This window comes from Teleopsis dalmanni, chromosome 2, assembly GCF_002237135.1.
Source record: "Teleopsis dalmanni isolate 2A chromosome 2, ASM223713v2, whole genome shotgun sequence".
Lineage (NCBI taxonomy): Eukaryota > Metazoa > Arthropoda > Insecta > Diptera > Diopsidae > Teleopsis > Teleopsis dalmanni.
Window position 1 is genome coordinate 205326757 of NC_051847.1, and position 22946 is coordinate 205349702.

General features: G+C 29.8%; 1 protein-coding gene across 2 annotated transcripts; it reads right to left on the bottom strand.

Annotated features, from left to right (window-relative positions):
- Positions 1–2437: 2437 nt before the first annotated feature.
- On the bottom strand, positions 2438–22183 carry LOC119686223 (probable low-specificity L-threonine aldolase 2). 2 transcript variants are annotated; one of them, XM_038100737.1, is made up of 6 exons: positions 22155–22183; positions 13800–14033; positions 8601–8675; positions 3628–4030; positions 3218–3354; positions 2438–2814 (listed from the first exon to the last, which is right to left on the bottom strand). In XM_038100737.1, the coding sequence occupies exons 2-6, from the start codon at positions 14005–14007 to the stop codon at positions 2492–2494; spliced, it is 1146 nt and encodes a 381-aa protein (XP_037956665.1). In that variant the 5' UTR covers positions 14008–14033; positions 22155–22183; the 3' UTR covers positions 2438–2491. The 2 variants fall into 2 exon arrangements, with proteins under 2 accessions (XP_037956665.1, XP_037956666.1); XM_038100738.1 differs by lacking the exon at positions 22155–22183 and adding an exon at positions 14134–14283.
- Between the last annotated feature and the right edge of the window lie 763 nt (positions 22184–22946).

Sequence of the window (22946 nt, forward strand, 5' to 3'; positions counted from 1 at the left end):
CGGTCGTCCTCTGTTTCTACTCCCCTCTGGCTTTGTCTTGAAAATTTTCTTAGTCATTCTTTCGTTACTCATTCGTAGGACGTGTTCATACCAGCTCAATCTTTGAGGTTTTATGTATCGTGTTATAGTTCGACCTTCGTTCAAGACATTCAATTTGTCGTTATACCGTATACGATATGTGCCATCTTCTAAGCACACCGGGCCAAATATTTTTCTGAGTTTTTTTCTTTCGAATCTCAGTAGCAGGTTGTTGTCGCTGGATTTAAGGACCCATATTTCGCAGTCGTAGGTAAGAACCGGTCTAGTGACAGTTTTATATATGCGTAACTTTTCTTCCTTTGATAGTAACGCTTGCTTGGGCAAAATAGTGATAGTGAGCTTGATATGGGCAAAATATGCTCTGTTAGTTGTTTGAATACGATCTTGCATTGCAAGAGTTGCATCTTTACTTGTGCTTTACTTGTGTATTACCGTTGTTTAAAGTAGTACTAGATATCTATTGTAGTTGTAATATTAAAAGAATAATAAAAAAAAATAAAAACAAAAAATATAAAAAAAAAGAAGAGGAAAAGGGTGCTGTAGCGGATTAAGTTTTAGACAGTAAAATTTTAGAAAGTTAGTCGCCATTAGGTTTAATTTACAACAAGCATCTACTGAGCAATGACAAAGGTGATACGAAGTACTCCCACATCTACTGAGCAATGACAAAGGTGATACGAAGTACTCCCAGAACTGCGACAAGAGTCATTAAAGCTGAGAGTCAATCATCGAACAAGGATTTCTAGCCGATAGAGATCCATGAGTATGCGCACTATTAGACTTATATGCTTATGAGGGATCTCAAAGCATTTGCTTGCTTCGTAGTTCCTTATATAAAGTAGTTATACTTTTTTAATTATATTACATACTTATATGCCATGATCATTCTCAATAATGAATTTTACATACATAGCTATATAACTACATAACTAGCTGAAAAGCTGTGAGTACAAATAATTACACTTTCTTCTAATAAGAGACTTTCTAAACGCCGGCTATCTCTAAATTTAATGTGAGCAGTATATTTGCTGTCGAAATCAGGAACTCGTCGAAGAAATCTCGATGAGGACCAGAAATGAACAGTAACCATATTTATAAGCCTTCCATTCTGAAGTTACCTCAAATTTAAGAGCAGAGATAACACAATGAACTTGCTTATGCCATTAAGATGCATTAGGTGAAGTAGTAAGTCTAATGAAATGAATGAAGTAGTGCTCAAAATACTATTAATATAGAGTTCAGCTCTGCGCTGAACTGTGTTTAATACCATACAGTTAGAAAACTTACTTTAGGCCGACTACATTATTTTTAACATTTAGTTAATAAATACCAACAAAGAAAAAAATTTTCTTTGATGAGAGATAATAAAAGTGCTTTTCTGATGCACTTATGTGCTTTAAAGCACAAATAATATTTTTGCAATGAAAACTATATATATTGTCACCTTTTTTTAATTAAAACAGTTGATTTATCTTAAAGTTTAATGTTGTTGCAAGTCTTGGATATGGTGTTTATATGACAAAAACTGTCCGTCATGAAATATAATATAGTAGATATCGGTTCGATTTCGTGTACAACGTATATTTAAAAAAATATATGTGGGTACTATTTAAACTAACTTAAAGCAAAGGTGTATGAATATAAACGAAGTATTAAAATAATAGTGGTGTTTAAGCCAATACATCAATAGCTTCATTTTGTATTTACTTAAGATCTAACATGAGCTATAGAACTGCTTTGATATGTGTTGATATGTTATTTCAAAAAATATACTAAAACAAATTAAGTTCTGGAAATGCTACAAGATAATAGTTGAGAAATTAATGTCAGAAATAAGCGTGCTTACCTTGGCAAGTTCGTCTGCCCTGCAGTTATCTGATTTTTCCCTTTCTCCAGATGTACATTCGCAATATTTAGGTTGAACACTGACACACATAGCTAGGTTATTGAGAGAAACTCGGTATTCTCATACTATTGTAGCTGTTGCTTTTACTAGAGATTTAATAGCAGCTTGGTTGTCTGAGAAGAATGCAATATTTATATCGGGGATCTATTGCACAAAACCCAATCTAATTGCAATATTAGAAATTTATTTTGAAACAATAATTTGCGTTTTCATTCGTTGACCAATTAGCATATTCCATGATTAATTTATAATATTCAATCAAGTGATATTATTTCTTATATGTGATTATAGGTAAATAATTTAGAAAGTTATAGAAGTAAAAACAACTGATAAAATTGAGATGGAGTGTGTTATCACTCTTATAAAACATTTAAAATGATTATTATTTGAAAAAGTTATTAAATTATTTTAATTTATATCATTATGCTGATGTAATAAATTTTAAAACTCTTCTTAATTTTTAATGCAAAATTTATTAAAATTAGATACAAGTTACAATTTTTAATACATTTTTTAATGTTAAAAATTTTGCATTCAATACTGAACTTAAGCAGTGAGACTGGAATCAAATTCTTTGATGACATATGTCAGCTTTTTGATAAGCATATCAATATCCTTATCCGTATTCTGGTGATAAAATACAGCACGTGCGTATTTCCAATTGCGGGAACTCATCTGCACAACAATACCCACTTTTCCAGCCTCATCTGAGGTGACACCTTGCTCCAATTCCTCAGGTTTTATCTCCTTCAAACGTGAACAAAATTCATTTGAGGATAATTTCGAATTCAATATATCAATTAGGAGAATGTTAGTCTGTACATTTGGTAGATCAACGGTGAAGTTTGGACTTTTCAAATTATGCACAGCTAAATAAGATGAAAAAGAAAATATTATTAGTTTTGAAAAATAATAATATAAAATCAAAATAAATGCATTTAAGAGCAGCGAAAATTGTTAAAGAAAATGCAATAAATTTTCTCAGTGCATAAAATGTTTTACTGCATCTAAAATGCACGCTGTACACTTTCCCACTAAATAGCGTAATGGCATCTAACAATTTTTGTAGTCACTCCTTAAAATGCAACATTTGTTGCAACTACAATTAGGTGCAGCCATTTATGTTCAGATGAGGGCTCATATCTCATGCGATGCATGAAGGCATAAGAATTGCAGTCAACAATTCACAGAAAGTCATTTCTTTCAATTGCCTGCCATTTGGAGCTTTGTTGTTGCTCATAAATATTCAAGTTGACGAAGTCGTTTACCTACCTTCAGCTACACGTTTTGTCCTTTGATGATCACCACTCAAGCGTGGCACAACTGTCTCAAGTCCCACTAAACCAGCGGCAGCCAAAATACCAGCTTGACGCATGCCACCGCCCAAGGCCTTGCGCAAACGGTGTGCTCTATAGGAAGTGAGGAAAAAAATTTTAAAAGTAAAAATACAAAACAAAAACAAAAAAAATTAGAAATGAAAAAAGAAAAAAGAAAATAGAAAACTTTTATTTATGGAAAAAGTGAGAAAAGTTAGCGGTGTAAGGTGTAAGGAAACCCGCACTGCAGTCTAAAGTTTCAATTGTTTAACAGACTTTTTCGTTCTGTTGACTTGTATTATTTTAATACATTTTAATTCAAAGCAATAAAAATATGGTAACTGATTATAATTCAAGGGCACTCACTGTGTAATAAAAGCTTTTGAGCCCATTAACACTGAACCCACTGGTGCTGAAAGTCCTTTACTCAAGCAGTAGCAAACGGAATCAAAATCACGCGTTATACGCGCCACTGGTATTTTCAGTGCCGCTGCTGCATTGAAGATACGTGCTCCATCCATGTGCAATGCTATCGGACTGTGAGTTGCAGCAGGATCTTTGACAACTTTCACTAGCTCATTTAGCCACTCAAGTGGCAGTACTTTGCCTCCGCACATGTTATGTGTGTTCTCGACTGATACCAAGCAAGTGATGGGCTCATGGCAATCGTCATAACGAATCTTGTTTCGCAATTCACTGAGACTAAATGTACCATCGACTTCATTTTTAATTGTGGCTAATTGAACTCCTCCAATTTGTGCTGCTCCACCTGTAAAGTGAAGGATTCATAAGTTGAATATATATAAGTTGATGAGCGATTTCAGTTTTATGCAATGAATTGCTTGCGCTTTTGTGCAGGTGTAAGCGCAAATATGAATTAGGGTTATTCATAAGTTTTCAGTTAAGATGTAATGGAAATAAAATAAATTACGTTTTAAGGTCATTTTTAAGACCATCTAAGATCAAATAGTTTCCTTGTTTTCAATTATATATCAAAGAAAAATCAAATTGGATATTAAATAAAGTATTTAAGTCTCTGTGGAATATACGCAGATAACTTCATGAACACAGGAAAATAACCTAAGACAGCTGGAGTGAGAGAACTCTCTGCAGAGCCGTCAGTTTGAAAGTTCTGTGCGATATATACAACTAGCTTGACGAACACATGCTGAAAAACTAGGAAGTGGGTGGCGTAACTAAACTACAGATTGATCAGTTATATGATGACGAAGACATTTTCGAACAAAGACCGATCTTCGAAGACACTTTGCTGACATATATAGAAGACTGATCCAAGAAAATATTTAATTTTTTATATTTGAACTAAAACCAAACACACAAATAATCGTGCAAAATTATAAAGAGACGCACCAGAGGGAAATATGGAAATATGTTGCCAGACAATATCCCAACACATTCAATAAAAGATGCACTTTATCCCTGCTATTGGTAGATGGAAACCACTGTTAAAAGCTTATTAATATTTTTACCGAGTATTTACCGAGCATAAGCTAAATATTATTAACAGTGACAAATATAGAAAGTGTAATGAATCGAGTGTTACAGACACTCTGTTATATCTTTACTGTTTTAGGTCGGCTCTTTTCAAATTCGAATGTAATTCTTTAAAATAACAATTTTTAATCGATTTAACTTCGACTCTGATATTCGACTGAACTATTAATTCAAGTCCACACACATCTTAAGGTATACGTACCGCCTCTGATATATAAGGTCTATACAAGGTTTCGACAAGTTAGCTTTACCTTCCCATTTAGCTGCATAACACTCTTAAAAAGTTAATAGTAATATAATTGTGGAATTAGTTTATTTATTTTTGAAGTATGGAATAAGTGTGGTCTGTGGGTGTACCAAAAATTGAATATGATAGCATAAAACTAACAAGGGATTTATGATCAAATTTCCTCGAAGACTGACATATTAAATGATAATGTTATGTCTTAATGTAATAATTGTTATTTTAGTACATATAAGAAATATTCATATTGTTTTCTAATTATTGCTTATCCTCTCCAGAAACTGAAATATTAAATTTTTATATATACATTGTGACCGAAAGGTTTTCGGAGGTTCTCATTTAAAATTCGCGCGCTGTATATTTTTCGATATTTTAAGTTTATGTAGTTTGGCAGCAATTAAGGACAATTACTATGCCAAAAATGAGCGCGATCTGTCGGACAGTTCGTTTACGGCAGCTGTTGAAACCAGTTCACCTCAGTAGTGCGTTGCGAAAAAAACAATGGAAAAAAATATTGAACAAAGAGTTTGCATCAAATTTTGTTTTTCGAACGAAATTTCGTGTGCAGAATCGTTGCGAATGCTACAAAAGGCTTATGGGGAATCAGTTTTATCGAAAACTCAAGTTTATGAGTGGTACAAAGCCTTTCAGGACTGTCGTACGACCGTCGAAGACATGCCGCGTTCTGGACGACCTTCGACCTCTACCACCGACGAAAACATTGAAAAGGCAAAGGAAATCGTGTTCAAAAATCCTCATGTGAGTGTTAGAGAGATAGCACGAGAGCTAGGCATCGGTCGTGAGATGGCTCGTTTGATTTTGGTGGACAATTTGTGTATGCGACGTGTCAACGCCCGGCTTGTTCCGATTCACCTCAATTTGTTCAACATTATCAACGATTTTAAGGCCAAACATTCAATAAATACCATCGAACAGCCACCGTATTCACCTGATCTTGCACCGTGTGACTTTTTCCTGTTTCCCAACCTCAAATTACCACTCAGAGGAACGCGTTTTGAATCCATAGAAGACGTAAAACAGAATTCGCAGAGGGAACTCAAAGCCATACCGGAAAGCGCCTATAAAAAATGTTTTGATGATTGGAAGAAACGTTGGCATTTGTGTATCGCTTCTAATGGAGCATATTTTGAAGGAGATAAAATAAATATTGATGAAGATTAAGAATTTTGCGTTTTATTTATTTATGACCGGAAACTTTTCGGTCACAATGTATTGATAGATAACACATGTTTAATGTAACCAATAGTTTGATCCAAACATTGTTGTTCTAAGAATCTGTTGTTAGTTTGGGAATAATACAGTTAATCTTGAAATTCAGCTCCTTTTTGTAATTTATTACAGTCAATTTTTCATTACATACTTAATTTACTAAATAAACAGTTATGTTCGCTTAGAGACAGATCACAGATGGTTAACAGTTCGATTACAGTATATATCAAACATTTTCTTTGCATCTCTGCCAGTGTTTCCCAAAGTGGGGCCTATTCACCGTGGGAGGGAAACTTGATAGCTAAAAAAGCCAATTTAATTAATCTTAATCTTTAACATTGAACTTAGACTGACTAGACGTCCCGATATTAGTCGAATAGTCCCGATTTTGGGCATGTTTTGCCATTCAAGAAGAAATGTAGGAGTGAAAAAGAAAACGGAGATTATTTTATTAATGAAGTTTAAATAAAAATAAAGGCATAAAAATTCTTTAAAATCTAGCATGGAACATACTACAAAAAAAGTTCGGAAACGCTGGTCACAATCCTTAAAAAAGTATTTCCTAAAATCGAACGTTTCACAAAGTCTTTTATCAACTTTTGTATAACTTTTGTATACACAAAATAAAATAAAAAGTTTTAAATAAATTAAAAAAAAATTTTCAGAAAATATTTGTTAAATTTTTCTATATTTCGAAGTATTTCAAAATAAATCATATATGATATGTATTTCTCTATTTCAACAGTTATAGTCAACAGTTCACTGCAAATACTTCAGAACCTAACAAACTGCACTCAAACATACTAAAAGCTCTCAAAATTTTTATTTTAATATTTTATAACATTTTTTTTTTCAGTTTTTTTTTTTGGATAAAGGAAAGTTCTTTAACTTTATTTTCTCTACAATAACTTCAATAAAACTTTGGTCAATATTGATCTAAATATTTGTACTACATACGTTTTCAATATTGACGTTTGTAATATTTTATTTCTAACATTCAATTATATTTAGTTGTGTGTAACTGCTATGTTGTGATAAGTTACTGTCTTATACCCAGCAAAAAATATTTATAAAAATTAATGGAAGTGATCCAATAAAGATATTTTAACGTAATTTGTTTCTTTAGAAAAAATATTATTATGTTGAAGCAGTGCACTTGAGCACTTTTACTCTCTATTAACTGCGAAATTTTTTGACTGGATTATTGTGTATCACATCATCAGACTAAGCAATAATTGACCTCATATCTGCATACCTCCCCGAGGAGCCTGTAACCATTCTGAGATTCAATAACGCGGTGTTGGTAAGTCTGTCAGTTTTCTTGAATAATTGCAATGCTCTATCCTTTATGTATTTTTTGATCGGATCAATCTTGAGGTCCATGAGGAGGTCATTCATCCTAATGTACCATGGTATATTAGTCTTCTCAGAGCCTAGTTTTGTGCAATTTCTAGCTGGCGAATAGTAATGTTTGAAGCCGTACTGAACGCTACACACCCATATTATGACACTCGCAAGATTTAGTTATGAGGTCTGAAATGAGTGTGTCTAGTAGTGGTTGGTTGCAGTGGCAGACCATTGGATAACTTTCATGTACAACAGCTAGCGATTTTTCGCCGGTTTGCTACCACATGTGTCTAGTAGTAGTCTCATACTCTTTTTTGAATTTGTGGGGCTTATACTTAAGTTATAGTGACCTAGTTAACTACTATAATAGATAACTACTATTGGAAATGTAGCTAATTAGATAAATATTATATTTATCTTACATACAAAATATTATTTTTTTTGATTTTACATTAACTCATTAAAATAATATGTGGTAGTGCAATTATAATTCAGACTCCAAAACGTCATTCTCATCCAGTGAACAGGCAGAGTTATTAAAACAACACAGGTAATATGTTTTAGTAAACAGTGGTTTGGATCTTTATCGCTCGAGTTCAGCATGCTGTCTTCTTCTGGACGCCAAAGCCGGGCATTCACAAAGCCGGGGTATTATGGGTTTTCACAACTTCTGCAGTGAGGGTTATAGGGAATGCGAGGTTTTTCTGCGTGGGTTCCTACACACCAATGACCAGAAAGAACTGCAGTTAACCTTGTAGTGTTCACGCGGTCTCTTTTGATGAGTTCCGCGGATGTTTTTTTATTATAGGTAGTCCATGCGCGACATATTGACAATGTTATTCTATTCCTTTGTATTATACACAACGAAATGTGGTCATTGTCTCCTATTACATGATTTCGTTATATTATGATCGTTAATGTTACACGTATTATGACTGTCACATTATAAGTACCATATCTCCTCGATATGACTAGTTTTATTGCTGGGCTATTAAGTACTTACCTTGCTCATATAGGAATGTATGCGATAAATCACCCACAATTGCCTCTGCGCCGCGATGATGGCAGTGTACCATAACTGTAAAAAATAAAAAATATTATTTTGTTTAAATAAAAAAATCAGTTCTGGAACAGACATAAATAAATAGAAAATACCATAAACTTAATAAAAATATAAAATAAACATATACCAAAAGCAAAAAAAAATCATAAATTTTTTTAATGGAAATAAAGAATAAATTGCAAGCGTATCAAAATTTATGTCCTAAAATTTTTTAATGCATTATTTATAAATATATACATATATATATTTTATTAAGATAATAATATTAATATTACTTATCATCATCTCGCATAAAACTGAATGAAAGATATCCAGTGTGAAGACAACTTGTCTTTCTACAATATTAATACAATTATTCTTAATTAAAGTGAATGGAAGAATAGAATCTTTTTACAGCCTTTCACTACATCAGTTTTAGACTTTGGATTTTAAACCCCTCCTGATATATTTCAGACTATTCTGATATAGTTAGGGTTCTTCATAGTTAATTTTTTAAATAAAATGTTTAAATATGAATTTTGAAATTATTTTAATAACTCTTTCCCATAAATGAGTCCCCATGTATTTCGACCCTGATGTTATAAGATCTTTAAAGTATAATATATCATTAGCGATTAAAGTGGAACTAGTGTTGATGAACTCAAATTAAGTCTTACCATTCCAATTAGATACTTTTTATCAGTTTTCTATAAGCAGAGTATCTGCTATTGCCATCAGTTATGATGCATCTGAGAAGGGAATACAAATAGGTTACTTTTAATTTGAAATATATATAGGTTAATAGGTTAGATCTTTAATTGACTGGTAAATCGTAGAAGAAGGAGCAGTGTCAAGCAGCTAAAAAATCCTTACAATCTCGAAACACCAAACTTCAAGCTGTGAATAGTTGCAAAAACTTAATTGGCCCTTTATTCGGTAATACAAACAATAATAAGTAGGTGTCTATAAACCTAGTTATAAGAAAGTTGACAATGCCGCAACTGTTGGCAAGATTACAAAGAAGAGTAACTTATCTTTCTTTGAAACTCCAATTTATATATTCTAATTCTAACCTATATTATATATTCAAATTGTAAATTCTGTAAGTTTTGAAGTTAAATATTTATCCAATTTATCTACTCGCATCCCGCGATTGTTACGAAACGGATTTAAAATCCTACACTGGGTCTGAGACTCTAGAACAGAATATTATATATCCAACTTGCATATTTTGTAAGTTTTAAAGTAAAATATTTATCCAATTCATCTACTCGTATCCCGCGATTGTTACGAAACGGATTCAGAACTCTACACTAGGTCTGAGTCTAGAGCCAGGCTTTATTATTAAGTTTATCAATAGCCTACATTTATTTTGTAAAGCTTAGTAGATACTCTTTATTGTGTTTTATAATAGATCCCTATAATCGCAGTGTACTATATTGTCGCTTCGAATAATAATCTACTAATACTCAAAGTCGGCAAGTTTGAAATTGAAAAAAAAGTTCTTTTAGACTTTATAAAAATCAGACATTCTAATAAGTTTTCTAGCGATCTTTTTATTTTTAGATCAAAACATATTTCTCTCATTAATTCTTTTCAACAATAAGTTATATATTTTGTTGTTGTGATTTGAGTTAGTGCTATTGCGCCCCCTAACCATACTTTTATGGTTAGGGGCTTATCCCTGCCCCACACTAAGCTTTAACTATAGTAGAATTATTATGATTTATTTATCTTTTAACTGATGACGGACCGTAGATCAGCATATCTTTTTGTGCGTTCTCCGGTGGACTTAAGGTTTGTTAGGGCGGGGTTGGGCAATGTTTCGACTTTTGTAAATAATTTCAGGGCTCTGTCCTTGATATTTTGTATAACACAGTAAAGGTTTATTAAGTATAATATTTAACATTATTTAAAACCAAAGTAGGGGTATCAGAATATAATATACTTTTTAGTTTCCACAATAGACCCGACGGTCGCGGTACTACATCCCCTAACAATAATAATAGTTTCCATATAATTCCATATAAGATTATAATACACTATGTACAGATTTTTAAAGAGATAGAACTATAAAAGATAGATAGAACTAACTGTAAATAGAATATATTATATATTTCGTATATATTTCGTTTAAATTTGTATTCCTTAAAAATATCATATAAATTATTTATGTATTTTGCTGTTTGAAAATTTATTGAAAAATTGTTTTAAAAATTATTTGGAGGTTTTATTTCGGATGCTTTTAGGAAAGTATTAAGCTTTTGCATATAAAAGCATGAATCGCAAAAAATATCCATAAGCGTCACTTTGCATGGCAGTAAATCATTTCCCAGCCATAAAATGTGTGAGATACTCGAATATTTTTAAAATTATATGCGTAGTTGGATGAGTTTTTGCATATTTTTTGCATTGAATCTATGCGGAAGTAGAAATTGATATATCTAAAAAGTTTTTTATTAAATAATTGTGCGCATATAAATTGCGATTACGACTCTCATCTTAGCTTAACAAGCATATGCACTTGAGTTGCTTGAAAATAAATCTAACAGAATTTATAAAATTTCATCGAATTACCTTAAATTTAAATCGACTCCATGCGACATAAGTGATATATTGTGAAAAATGGTTTACAGATAAGAACAACACATATATATATTATTTTCATAATATTTCACTTTTATTCTATTTTTGGTAATTTAATAAATTAATGATTTCTTTAATGAAATAATGACAAACATAAAAGTATGTCAACATAATAAAAGTATTTTTGGAAACTCTAAGTGACCAACATTATGTATAGCTCTGAATCAACATGAAATTATTTGAAGTCTACAAAGTGTGCTATCTAGATGGATTGTTTTGCAGTGCTTGTAAGATGGCTATTTGAACAGAAATGACATCACCTTGTTGCTCAGCACCACGATATCTGTGCTAACGGAACGCTACGAAATAGGTAGGCATGCTATGAGACTGGGTCTACCCTATAATGATTTTTTCGGGGTTGTAGCTCTTAGGATAAGCAGGAGACCGTACTCCGTCTTATGTATCAGTGTCTTTCTTTAACTAGAAGAAGATTAAATATCTTCGGATCCCCTTTTCTCACCGATCTGACTGAGCTGTCATCCTGTAATGTTAGGAACCTGGACAAGTTTATAGAACTGTCAGACTGGTTTTCCTTTACCTAAGGAAATCGGTTGTGTATCGATTTAAATCTATGTACTTGCCAATGCTATTTCTGTGGTAGCACAATGGGCTATCATTTGAGCTCAAATAGGTTTTTTGTTACACGAAAGATAATCAGTGCTTGAACTATTAATGAGACTGATTGTTATTCTTATACTATAAAAATCTATATGCAAACAGGTTTTAAAAAAATGTTAGTATTTTCGAGACCTGTAGTAAAGTATGAAGGTTTTTCGTATAACTGGAAAAAAATTTCATATATACACAGACTTAAAAATATCTAACTGATTTTAATAAGAGTTAAGTAGAGAGTTATTAAATAAATTATATTATATATTTTATTATATTTTGATTATATAAATTCAGAAATAAAGAAATATATCAAATTAGTGTTGTTAAGTTTCATATTAAATCTATTATCATTGTATCAATCATTATAATTGTTTTCTTATTATTGTATTATTATTGTCAATTATTATAATTGTATTTTTATTAGTGCATTAATTATATGTGTACATAAGTACCTAAATTAGTTCTTATGTTGTTTTTGTTGTTGGTGTTTATTTGTGTTATCAAACATTTAGCAATGTTGCTGGCTCTCACAACTAAATATTCGCACGCTAGCAGCGTGCCAGACGTAACATGATCATCTTCACACGCCACTGTGCAAGGTTGATAAGCATTATGTTCATTTTCTTTATCGTGTGTTCGTTGTGAGTTGCAGCAATAGGCAAGCCGCTGCGACAATTCTGTTGTTCCCACAGGTGCAATATGAGTTGGCGCATGGCTTCAGTGATAACACATTTAAGTCACCAAATTTGTGAAGCAGGTTGATATATGGCAAAATACATATATCAGCTTGCTGGTTGCATTAAATAGTATAAGCATAGGTAATGCACATATTTCCCACGAATGCCCTTGGCCTTGAATGTTCAAAGTCCATCGGATAACAAATCGTGGGAACTGGGTGCATTTCCTCCTTTACCATAAGCTTAGTGTTAAGAATTTTGTATAAAAGCACAACATTTTTAATAAACATTGGATTCAATTTAACAACCTGAATACAACCAAGTGTTTTCTTTTGGTTTAAGTGCCTAAAAGAACCTTGAGCAAAGTCGGTTTATGTGCCGAATTTGAAAATCAATAATAAAAATAAAATAAACAAATAAATATCTATATATATATTTACATATATATCTAGATATCTATAAATTACGTAACTGGTTCATGTGCCGGATTACGTAAGTGAATTACTAAGCTGGTTAAAGTGCCGGATTAGTGAATCCGTATCAGACTAGATACGGAGGATAACATATCGTGAAAAGCTAAGCTGGTTCAAGTGCCGGATTAGCTTCAGTCCGTATCAAACTAGGTACGGATCATAACAAGTGTAATTTTCATATTCTTTAAATAATATTGTTAAGAGGAGTATCTATCTTTCTGCTCTCTCCCTTAAACTGTCAATAGAAATTAAATTGGCAATATGAAAGAAAAAAATATTGGTCAACAATACAATAAAATTTTAGATAACAAGAGATTTAGGATAGCAAGAAATAGAAATAATATATTATCAAAACTATGCAATTAAAACAGATTAACACATACAACATATTAAAAATGAATGTTAAGTGAAACACCAGAACAAGGTAGTGCAGATATTGCACAAGTCGTGTTCAAACTTGAAATCCTGTTGCTTTAGAGGCAAAGAATTAGTTTATGGTAAATTTAGTATTAATTTATTATTAGTATAGTATTAAATTAAAATTAACTTATTTTCATATATCATTTTTTTCATTAGATGAAAATTAGCTACCACTTTACTTATCAAATATATACGTATATATATATAATAGAGATAGTTTAATATTTATTTTTTATTAGTTATTAGAAAAAATTAGTATTAAAAGGCCTTTAAGAGTATATTGTCTTTGCTATTATTATTTAAATTTCAAAAAAAAAAATTAGTTAACTTACTTGCTATCAAGTTAGCCATTGTGCCACTGGGTACAAATAAAGCAGCTTCCTTATCAAAAAGTCTGGCTGATCTATCTTGTAATTCCTTAATTGTTGGATCTTCACCGAAAACATCATCACCTACCTCTGCTTCAGCCATAGCCTGGCGCATATCAGATGTTGGCTGCGTTACTGTATCCGAACGTACATCAACTGTGTAAGGTCTCATTTTGGCAATTATTCGAAATCTGAAGTCTAAGGAAAAATGTGAATTCTTATATATAAATATATATATTTCATGAAACATTAATGAAAATTTGTTTATTTGATTTGATAAGTGCTATATGTTAAATACTTTTTAGATCTGATACTCTAGAGCTTTGTATTCTTCTTTACTTTCGACAAATATTTTTATTATTTCATGAAAGTGATATTTTGGCTAAGATATGCTTTTAATATAACAACTGTGACTTCTCATGAATTTGTAAAAGTCTTTAAGGTTTCGAAGATACATTCTAGTCTCAAATTGATTTAATTATTCAATTCAATATGTTATTTTTTTCTGAAAGATTATGCATATATTAATTACATATATTAATTTTATACTTAGAAAATGTTTATTAACTAATTTAGTTCCACTAAAAAAAATTTTATTTTGCAATTTGTAGTAAAATCAAATGTTTCGATACTTTACGGCCAGTCAACTACGACTTTCTTCCATTTCTATATACTATAAGTGTGGGTGTAGACTTGCAAAAAATAGTTTAGCTAATCAAGAAAGTATTTGAAAAATATATATAAGTATGTATATATTGACATAATTAGCATAAAAACAAATATTAACATATTTTATTTTTACAAAGTCAAATAGAAGTTATTTTTTGGTTAAAAGTTTTTTTTTAATGAAAAACAGGTTTCCCTGTTTTTAACAATAATAAACTTTACCAAAACCAATAAAGAGTTAAGAAGAATAAAAATCAAGTAAAATATATATTTCGTTTAAGATGAGTAATCGTAAAATATTCGAAAGCTTCTGTTGTTTAAATATGTTATATAGGAAATAGTAACTGCTTATGTGAAAGTAATGTATGGTAGCATAATCTTATGAAATATGAAAGATATTTATAAATTAAAAGTATAAAAGTATGTATATATAACACAATTTCGAATAAAATATATAATTCTACTCAGAAGTGTAGAGTAATCTTAAATTTAATTAATCACCAGTTTATTTGTATGTCTATATATATGTAATGCTGTTTTTTATGTTGAGATTAGAGCTTCTGTATTCAATTTAAATCAGATTCTGTTATAAGAGTCTGGTCAATATCATAATAGGAATACAGTGTCATTTAAAATTTAACAACTATTTTCCTCCAGGTCATGGTCACTCTAAAAATCACTGGAATCTTGTCGATTCCATGTTTGGTTCCAATGTTTGTTTAGTGATATTGCTACTCAATCTTCTGAGAGTGTGACGTATCAGCCCTAGCTATGTGTCTATATTATATATGTAGTTATTACTTGACTTAGATCGAGCACCATAGATCGATATAGAATATTTCATGGTGCCATCAAATGTTGTAGATTAGAATTGCTTTGTGAAAGTGATATTTGGTTGTGATTCGTTGTTTTGAGTGTTTGACGTTTTCAGACCATATTAAATATGGAATCGCAAAATGAGCTAAATTGGATGTAGTTTGGGAAAGTTATAGTTTTCACTAGATTATAGTAGTAGTCTGTTGTATATAATAAATCTACCTTTCTGTTTGTAGTGAATACATAAAGTTTTGTTGTAGGAGATATATGAATGCAATTTCGTACAGTCAAAATTTTGAAATTTCCTAATTTTGAACTCGGCGGAAGCCCTTTAATCCTTATGGATTCTGGAATAAGCCTCATCCTGGATTTACTCTTATTTGTAACGATAATCTTGAGGTATTATATTGATTGCACATGATGTCCTCCTCAGTTTATAACCGAATCCAAAGAGAAGATGGAACATTATATTCCGGGTTGACCTCTATAGGGTTTATATACAAAAAGATTAGGCCACTAGACTAGAGGCTAGTGCGTCCATGCTAAAATAAACATATAAGCATATTCATAATCTCTCAGCTGGGTAAATAGAGTTCATTGTATGCTGTATGCCGACTATCTGATAATAATTTCGGTACTTCGCTTAGCGGAAGAATGAGAAATAGAGATGATGAATGCATTATTGTCGAAGAGTTGACAGCGAATAATACGAAAACTTGTGCAAAGTTGTCAACTTTAAGTTAGAAATTGGTATACACCATAGTCCTTTGATCAAGTTTAACGTCTCAATTGGCATGCTTTTCTATAATTAATTTTTCAAAGAAACATACGATTCAAGCTGTCAAATGTCTTGTCATATATAATTAACCCTTCATACTTATGTTACATGTCGTAATGATACGATCAAATTGACTCTACTTATTTCGTATTAATATATTTTTACAAGATCGATTATAGAGTGTTTAAAAATTTGTTCAATTTGCTTGATTGATATTGTTTCATTTCTGCATATAATTTCAAGTGTTAAATTTATTAAATAAAATTTATTGATAACAGCATTAATGCAATTTTTGTGTTATATATTTTGCTTATCATTCTTTTTTTTATTATGACAATATTATTAACACATAAATATGTTTAAACAAATTAGCGTAGCAACAAAGCCTCTTCTACTTATTATACATATAGGTACTTATGTATGAGTTGTTGCAAATAAAAGTGGAATAAGTCTACATTTAAAAAAAGTCTACTTTAATAAAAGTTTTTAATAGATAGAGCCATCTTACTTTTATATTTAAAAATCAATATTTGCTAGATTATGTTTTATTTAAGAAGAAAATAATTTTTTGATGTAGTATAAACCGATTTTTAACAAAGTAGTTGTGAACGTTTTAAATAATTTTTTTAATAATTAATAATATATAATATTTTATAATTTAATTTTAGTCTTTTAATTGTTTTTAAACATTAAAAACTGTACCGCTTAATATCACTTAATAATTTATTTTATATAAATATAAAATAAAGTTCAAATGCAACTATGAAATGTTTAATTTCTTTTAAAATCCCATTAATTATTGTTTCTACTATAAAACATTACTATATGGAAATGTATTCTTGTTTCAAATTCTGTTAGAAACATCAAAAAATTTGCATATATTTTTAAATTGCAGAAAAAAAAACCCTCAAACCTCTGAATATGTGAAAAATGGGATTATTCCACTTAGATTTGCAAACCACCTTTATTTGGTAATTTTAAACATTGTAAATATGAACATTAATTCATTTATAATGGAAGATAATTAAATTTTCAATTTCAGAGAGTTATGATGTGTTAATTACATTATCACGAAACAATTATGAAAATATGTTAATTAAAAAAAGTTTCGAAGTAGAAAATAACTGACTAGAAACGACAGATTACTTTTGATTCATTTGAAGTAAAAGTTCAAGAGTGATGTCTTGGATTAATCAGGCATCGCTTATGGCTTCTCTTTTCAAATTATTAGTTCTTTTTGCACATTTATTAATATAGGAAGTAGATTATTTATATTTCATAATAAACTGGGAGGATAGCATTAAATATCTAGGCATCACGGTGGACAAACGATTTACATGACTTAAACATGTTCAATTGAAAAGAATCAGCTGTACCAAAATTTTTCATCACCTCCAACCGGTATTCAAAAATGAAAATCTCAATGCTAAGAACAGCTAATATATAACCAAGTAATTCGTCCGTCACTTCTATATGGATATGTAGCGTTTAGTAAAACCTCAAGTACTACTAATCGCTAGCTGGAAATTGCACAAAGCTAGGCTCTGAGAAAACTTTTCAAGGTACTACTACATACTACATTGGGATGAATGACATCGTTAGGGACCTCAAGATTGATCCGATTAAAAGATACATAAAGGATAGAGCCCTGAAATTTTTTACGAAAACGGATAGACTTGCCAATACCGCGTTATCGAATCTTAGAAAGGTTACAGGCTCCTCGGGAATTTTACAATTATTGTCAATTATTGCTTAGTCTGATGATAAACAATAATTCAGTTAAGGCATGGAGAGGGGTTATGAAGAGATATCGCAGTTAATAGAGAGTGGAAGTGCTCAAGTGCATTGACTCAACTATCCTCAATATAATAATAAATTTAATTATAATATAAATATAATATAAATTTATTTATATAAATAGACAAATATATCTTAGTTTTTTATGCATAATATTGTCTATAATATTTTTTAAATCCTGGATATTCTTATATAAAATACGATACTGTACATTGACTTTGTTAATATGCAATCACTGTATTAAAAAGTTAATGCATCAGTATAAACAATATATAGTTTTGATTACTTGAATAAGCCGAATAAAGTAGTAGATATATCTGCGAGTTTCAATTGCGGAAAGGTGGGTGTGAAGACCTATGACAGGTAGCTCTAAAGAAATATTAAAAATCAACACACCTTTACAATTTTGACCTTACACCCCATCTCTGTGATCTTTTAATATCAAAAAAAGAAAATAAAAATTTTCTAAGCTAAAATAGAATGTTAAAGTAAACATAAAATTAAGTCTCGAATGCTAAAACCCTTCTACTCGTATGCTTGTATCAAAATTGATGTACAGTTTCAGCCAATAAGAAGCCAATACTCAACGTCTAGTATTATTCATATTGCCGGGATTACCATATATTCTTTAATTTCAATAATCAAATAAACTATTCATGCGGTTACTATAGTCTCTAATTATTGATATATTAAAAATTTTAATAACATATAATTACACTTAATAATAGTAATTGAAATAATTCAAATTTCCAATGGTTTCATTTCGATTTAAATGTATGTTTTAGATACAGTTTTATTAAAAATAGTTTAATGTGATACGTAAAAGATGTTAGTTTCGAATGTTATATATCTACTTGCACTGATACCAAATGTAAGTGAGATTGAAAAATATTGTAATCTATAAAATATTATGTACATATTGATCTATATCGCTTCAGGTATTTTGCTTTCTAAAATTTACTAATGTCGAATGTCAGTCTTTCAACAAATCTCGAGTCGTGGTAAATATTTGTCGCTTGAAAGCTCTAAGCCGTGACAATACGGCGCTATATGCGAATGCAACACTAATTGAACCTGTCCAGAATCCTACAGTATTTATATTCGATTATTGGGTGGTAGATAAAATATAATAGAGGTTTTGATTTTTCAGTTTCATGCACAAATATTCAAAAGAGCAAATGGTTATAAACCATGGATGTTCAATGTTTCCGGTGATGTTTGTGAGTATTTAGCAAGGAAGAACAATCCAGCTATAAATTTGGTTTTTAAATTTCTGAAGAGTCATTTAATTTTGAGTCATCGTTGTCCTTTTGAGGTGGGAAAGTAATAATTACATTAAACTTATAATGTATTGAAAGATATTTATTTGGAAGGGTATAATTGCTGTTGACGGATTGGTTTTAAAAACTAGTTTCCTACAAAATCTACCAGCGCCTGAAGGCGAATATCTTTTGGTAATAAACTGGTATTCAGATGAAATCCTCCTAGGAGGAGGTAAGTTTTACTTTATAAACAAAGAAGATTATAAAGAACATGTTAAATGATACTTGAAAACAAAATGTTAATAAAGCAATGCAAGTAAGAAATTTAAATGTTATAGTATAAATTGGAAGTTCAGTTTGTAATTTTTCTTTTTTTTTAACTATTCTGAATAAATGAGCTAGTAAACACAAAAAAAGCTTTTCAACATACTACTTATTTTCATCACCCTCTCATTGGTGTAAAATTATCGAACATTAAAGTAGTCAGTCCAAATGTCTAAATTCAAGAATATTCGAAATACTAATATGCAACAGTGACAAAGTAAGCCTCTTCTCTTATAAAAATCTTGTAATCCAGTGCTTACTTTTGCTCAAATATCAAGTCACAGCAAATAAAACATGAAATAAATGCTAGTTAACAGCACTTAAAAAGGATATGAAGGAAGAGACATACTGACATATTGTAAGCTACTGAATATTTAACTAAATACCGATTCAGGTTTTTTTATTCAGAAGGATTTAATAAAATTATTGCAAATATTTAACCAACTAAAACCTACTCTTGGAACTTGATTATCTAATAATCGATAATGATAATGATAAAAATGATAATAATAATTACCATATATTGTTCAAATAATAAAAATTTTTTTAATAAGGATTTTTTTTATTTTAGCAATATATTGCAATTATTTTTTTTATCTTTGTCATTATCGATTATTAGTTAGTCGAGTTTCAAAAGTCAATTTTAGTTCACTAAATGTTTGCAATCAATAAATAAAGATCTTAATTATTTGAACATTTAATAAAAGTGTACTTAATAATAGTTATTAAAATAATTATTCATACTTTTATAAGCAATATAAGTCAAATAACTCTTTAACATATAAAATTATAGAAAAATCTTCATTTACAGAAAAAGTGCAAGCGAAATCTTTTTATGCCAAACTGCATTAGAATTGCTTTAAGTTGAATTTGCATTAAATATATATAAAATAAATCTTTTCATTCCTCTTAATATTTTATACTCTTAATATTTTTTTTGGATCATAACAAACCAATTAAAAGATATTTTTTGTTTGAAGTATAAACAATGTTTTCTCCTAATCAGGATCAGAGGGGTTGCATAATAATTGGAGATGAGATTTGGTTCTATTAGGAGAATTAGAGAAAATTAGGAAGATACCGAGCCAAAGATGAGCCACGACCAAAAACTAATTTCAAATTAATGGTTTTCTTCAATTATCGTGGTGTAGTTCAGTATGAACTCATCTCGGCATGTCTTATTGTAAACAAAGTTATACAATTTTTACTACAATCTATTCGCGAAAAGGTGACAGAATTATGAGAAAATGAGTTTAGAATTCGATAATGCACCATCTTACACTGCTTTGGTACCTCGAGACCATTTAGTCAAAAATATAACTCATATCGTGTTGCAACTATAATATTTGCCTGATTTAGCGCTGTGTAATTTTAAGCTATTCCCTAAGTTCATGCAAGGGTTTGGGGAATAACGTATTTACATGATTAGGGAAATAAAAACGGAATCCTTGCACAGTTTAAAACTTTTCTGAAAGTCGACTTAAGCACTTTTTTTCAGGGTTAAAAAAGTATTTCGCATATATATATATAAATTTCGAAGAATAAATTAAGATTTGAAAAGTAGTAAACATTTACAAGTTATTTTTTGAGTACAGTGCAATTTATATACATATGCAAAAAATGTAAAACTGTATTTGTTAATTTTCTTCTTGCCGAGAGTAGCGCGTCTTCACGACGAAAAGAAACTATTTTAGAGTTAGACGGATTCGAATAACAAACAAAAAACTTGCAGTCCAAATAAATTATATACGGTCTGAAAACTATCTAAAAAGAAATTCGAATATTTCCTAAGACCACTGATGATGAGTACTTGACAATACTCGAAACAGCGTTCTATGGTCTGTCAAATTTCAATAAATTAACTAAATTTTTGTCTTTGTCTTTTCTTTGCTATTCGAATTCGTCGAAAAACTTTATTGTTTGGTTCTTCAATGATCTTAATTTCTTTCACAAGCAACAATTTGATAATGTCAGGACAACGACTTAATCTCTCAATGATTTTCCGTAAAGTAAACAATTATTTTTTTTTTAAATTTTTCATATACATTAAAATTTTATATGTACGCGTTAATAGGTGCATTAGTTATCAAATAAGTTGTTTAAAATAATAAATTAATTTATAACAAATTCTATTTATTTAGTTTCATTAAAATAAATAAAATAAATTTCTTTGTAATTAATTTTAATTACTTTCCACAATTTTATGCAAATATATAAACAAATTGTTAAATATAAATAATATTTTATAAAAACGTTTTTAAAAACATATTCATAATTATGCACATATATATCACTGCATAATAGTCAAGTAGACCGACTGTAGGGTTGAATTCTTTTAATTTTTTGCTAATGTTTTTTACTAAATGGCGTTCATTAGTGCAAAATTAATTGACGTTAAAAAAGCTTTTTGCGGTTGTTTATATATATTTTTTGTTTATTTTATCTTCAAATTCACACTTCAGCATATAAAAGAATTCAATATAAACGTATGTAGATATTTCACGTGTTCAATATGTTTATTATATAAGCTCATTCTTGCCGGACAATATTATTTATATTTTAAGATTAATTATAATATAATTAAAATTGATTTATATACTATATTATTTATTATTTAATAATACAAAACAATTTTATTAAAATTAAATAACATATCTGAGAAAAACAGAACCATACCCGCACAATTATTTAGAAAGACTGTGCCGATTTCTCCAACACACCAAAATTGCAAGCTAAGACACTTCAGTTCTCTTAAATTGTCTTTCACTCTCTCTCTCTCTCTATTTGTCTCTCTTTTCTTGTTTTCTTCTCTGCACACTATAAATCATTTCATTGCGGTTTATTATCGAATATATTTTATAGTGCTTTCCATAATGAGAACTAAATGGGCGTCACTGTCACTAAGCGATTGTCATATTGATTAGAAGCTCATTTTAGTGTTCAGTTTCTATATAAAATCTTTATCTATCAATATGTTCCAATTTGCATAGATAATTTTGCTAAAGTATCTTCATAATTATTCAGATTGTTTTTATATAACATATAATATTTTTATTTTTGAATATTGTGTTAAAATCATGAAACGTTTTACAATTTTTACAGATTTTTTTTATTTGTTGAATAAAATTCAAAACGCTTAGAAGTATTTGATATAAATGCTGAGAATTTGACATAAAACTGCAAGATAAGCGACTGGTCGTACTTATATCTAGCTACAGTCAATTAAGTTTTCTGTTATTGCATTATATATATAATATAATATAATATATATAATATATATAATAATATAATATATATAATATATATAATAATAATATAATATATATATTACTATATATGTATATAATATATATAATTAACTAAACTTATTGATGAGGGAAGTAAACGTTAGTTTTCCATATATACCACTGAACTGTTAGCATTTATTATCTTGCGATCTTTGTAATGCGCTAACAGCGTTATTTTTTG

Excerpts from the sequence above, each read along its gene's own strand:
- LOC119686223 (XM_038100737.1), bottom strand. The coding sequence starts at position 14,007 with ATGAGACCTTACACAGTTGATGTACGTTCGGATACAGTAACGCAGCCA. Across the intron at positions 8,676-13,799 it reads AATGGCTAACTTGATAGCAA|TTATGGTACACTGCCATCAT; the intron begins GTAAGTTAACTA and ends TATTTTTTACAG. Across the intron at positions 3,355-3,627 it reads TCAAAAGCTTTTATTACACA|AGCACACCGTTTGCGCAAGG; the intron begins GTGAGTGCCCTT and ends CACTTCCTATAG.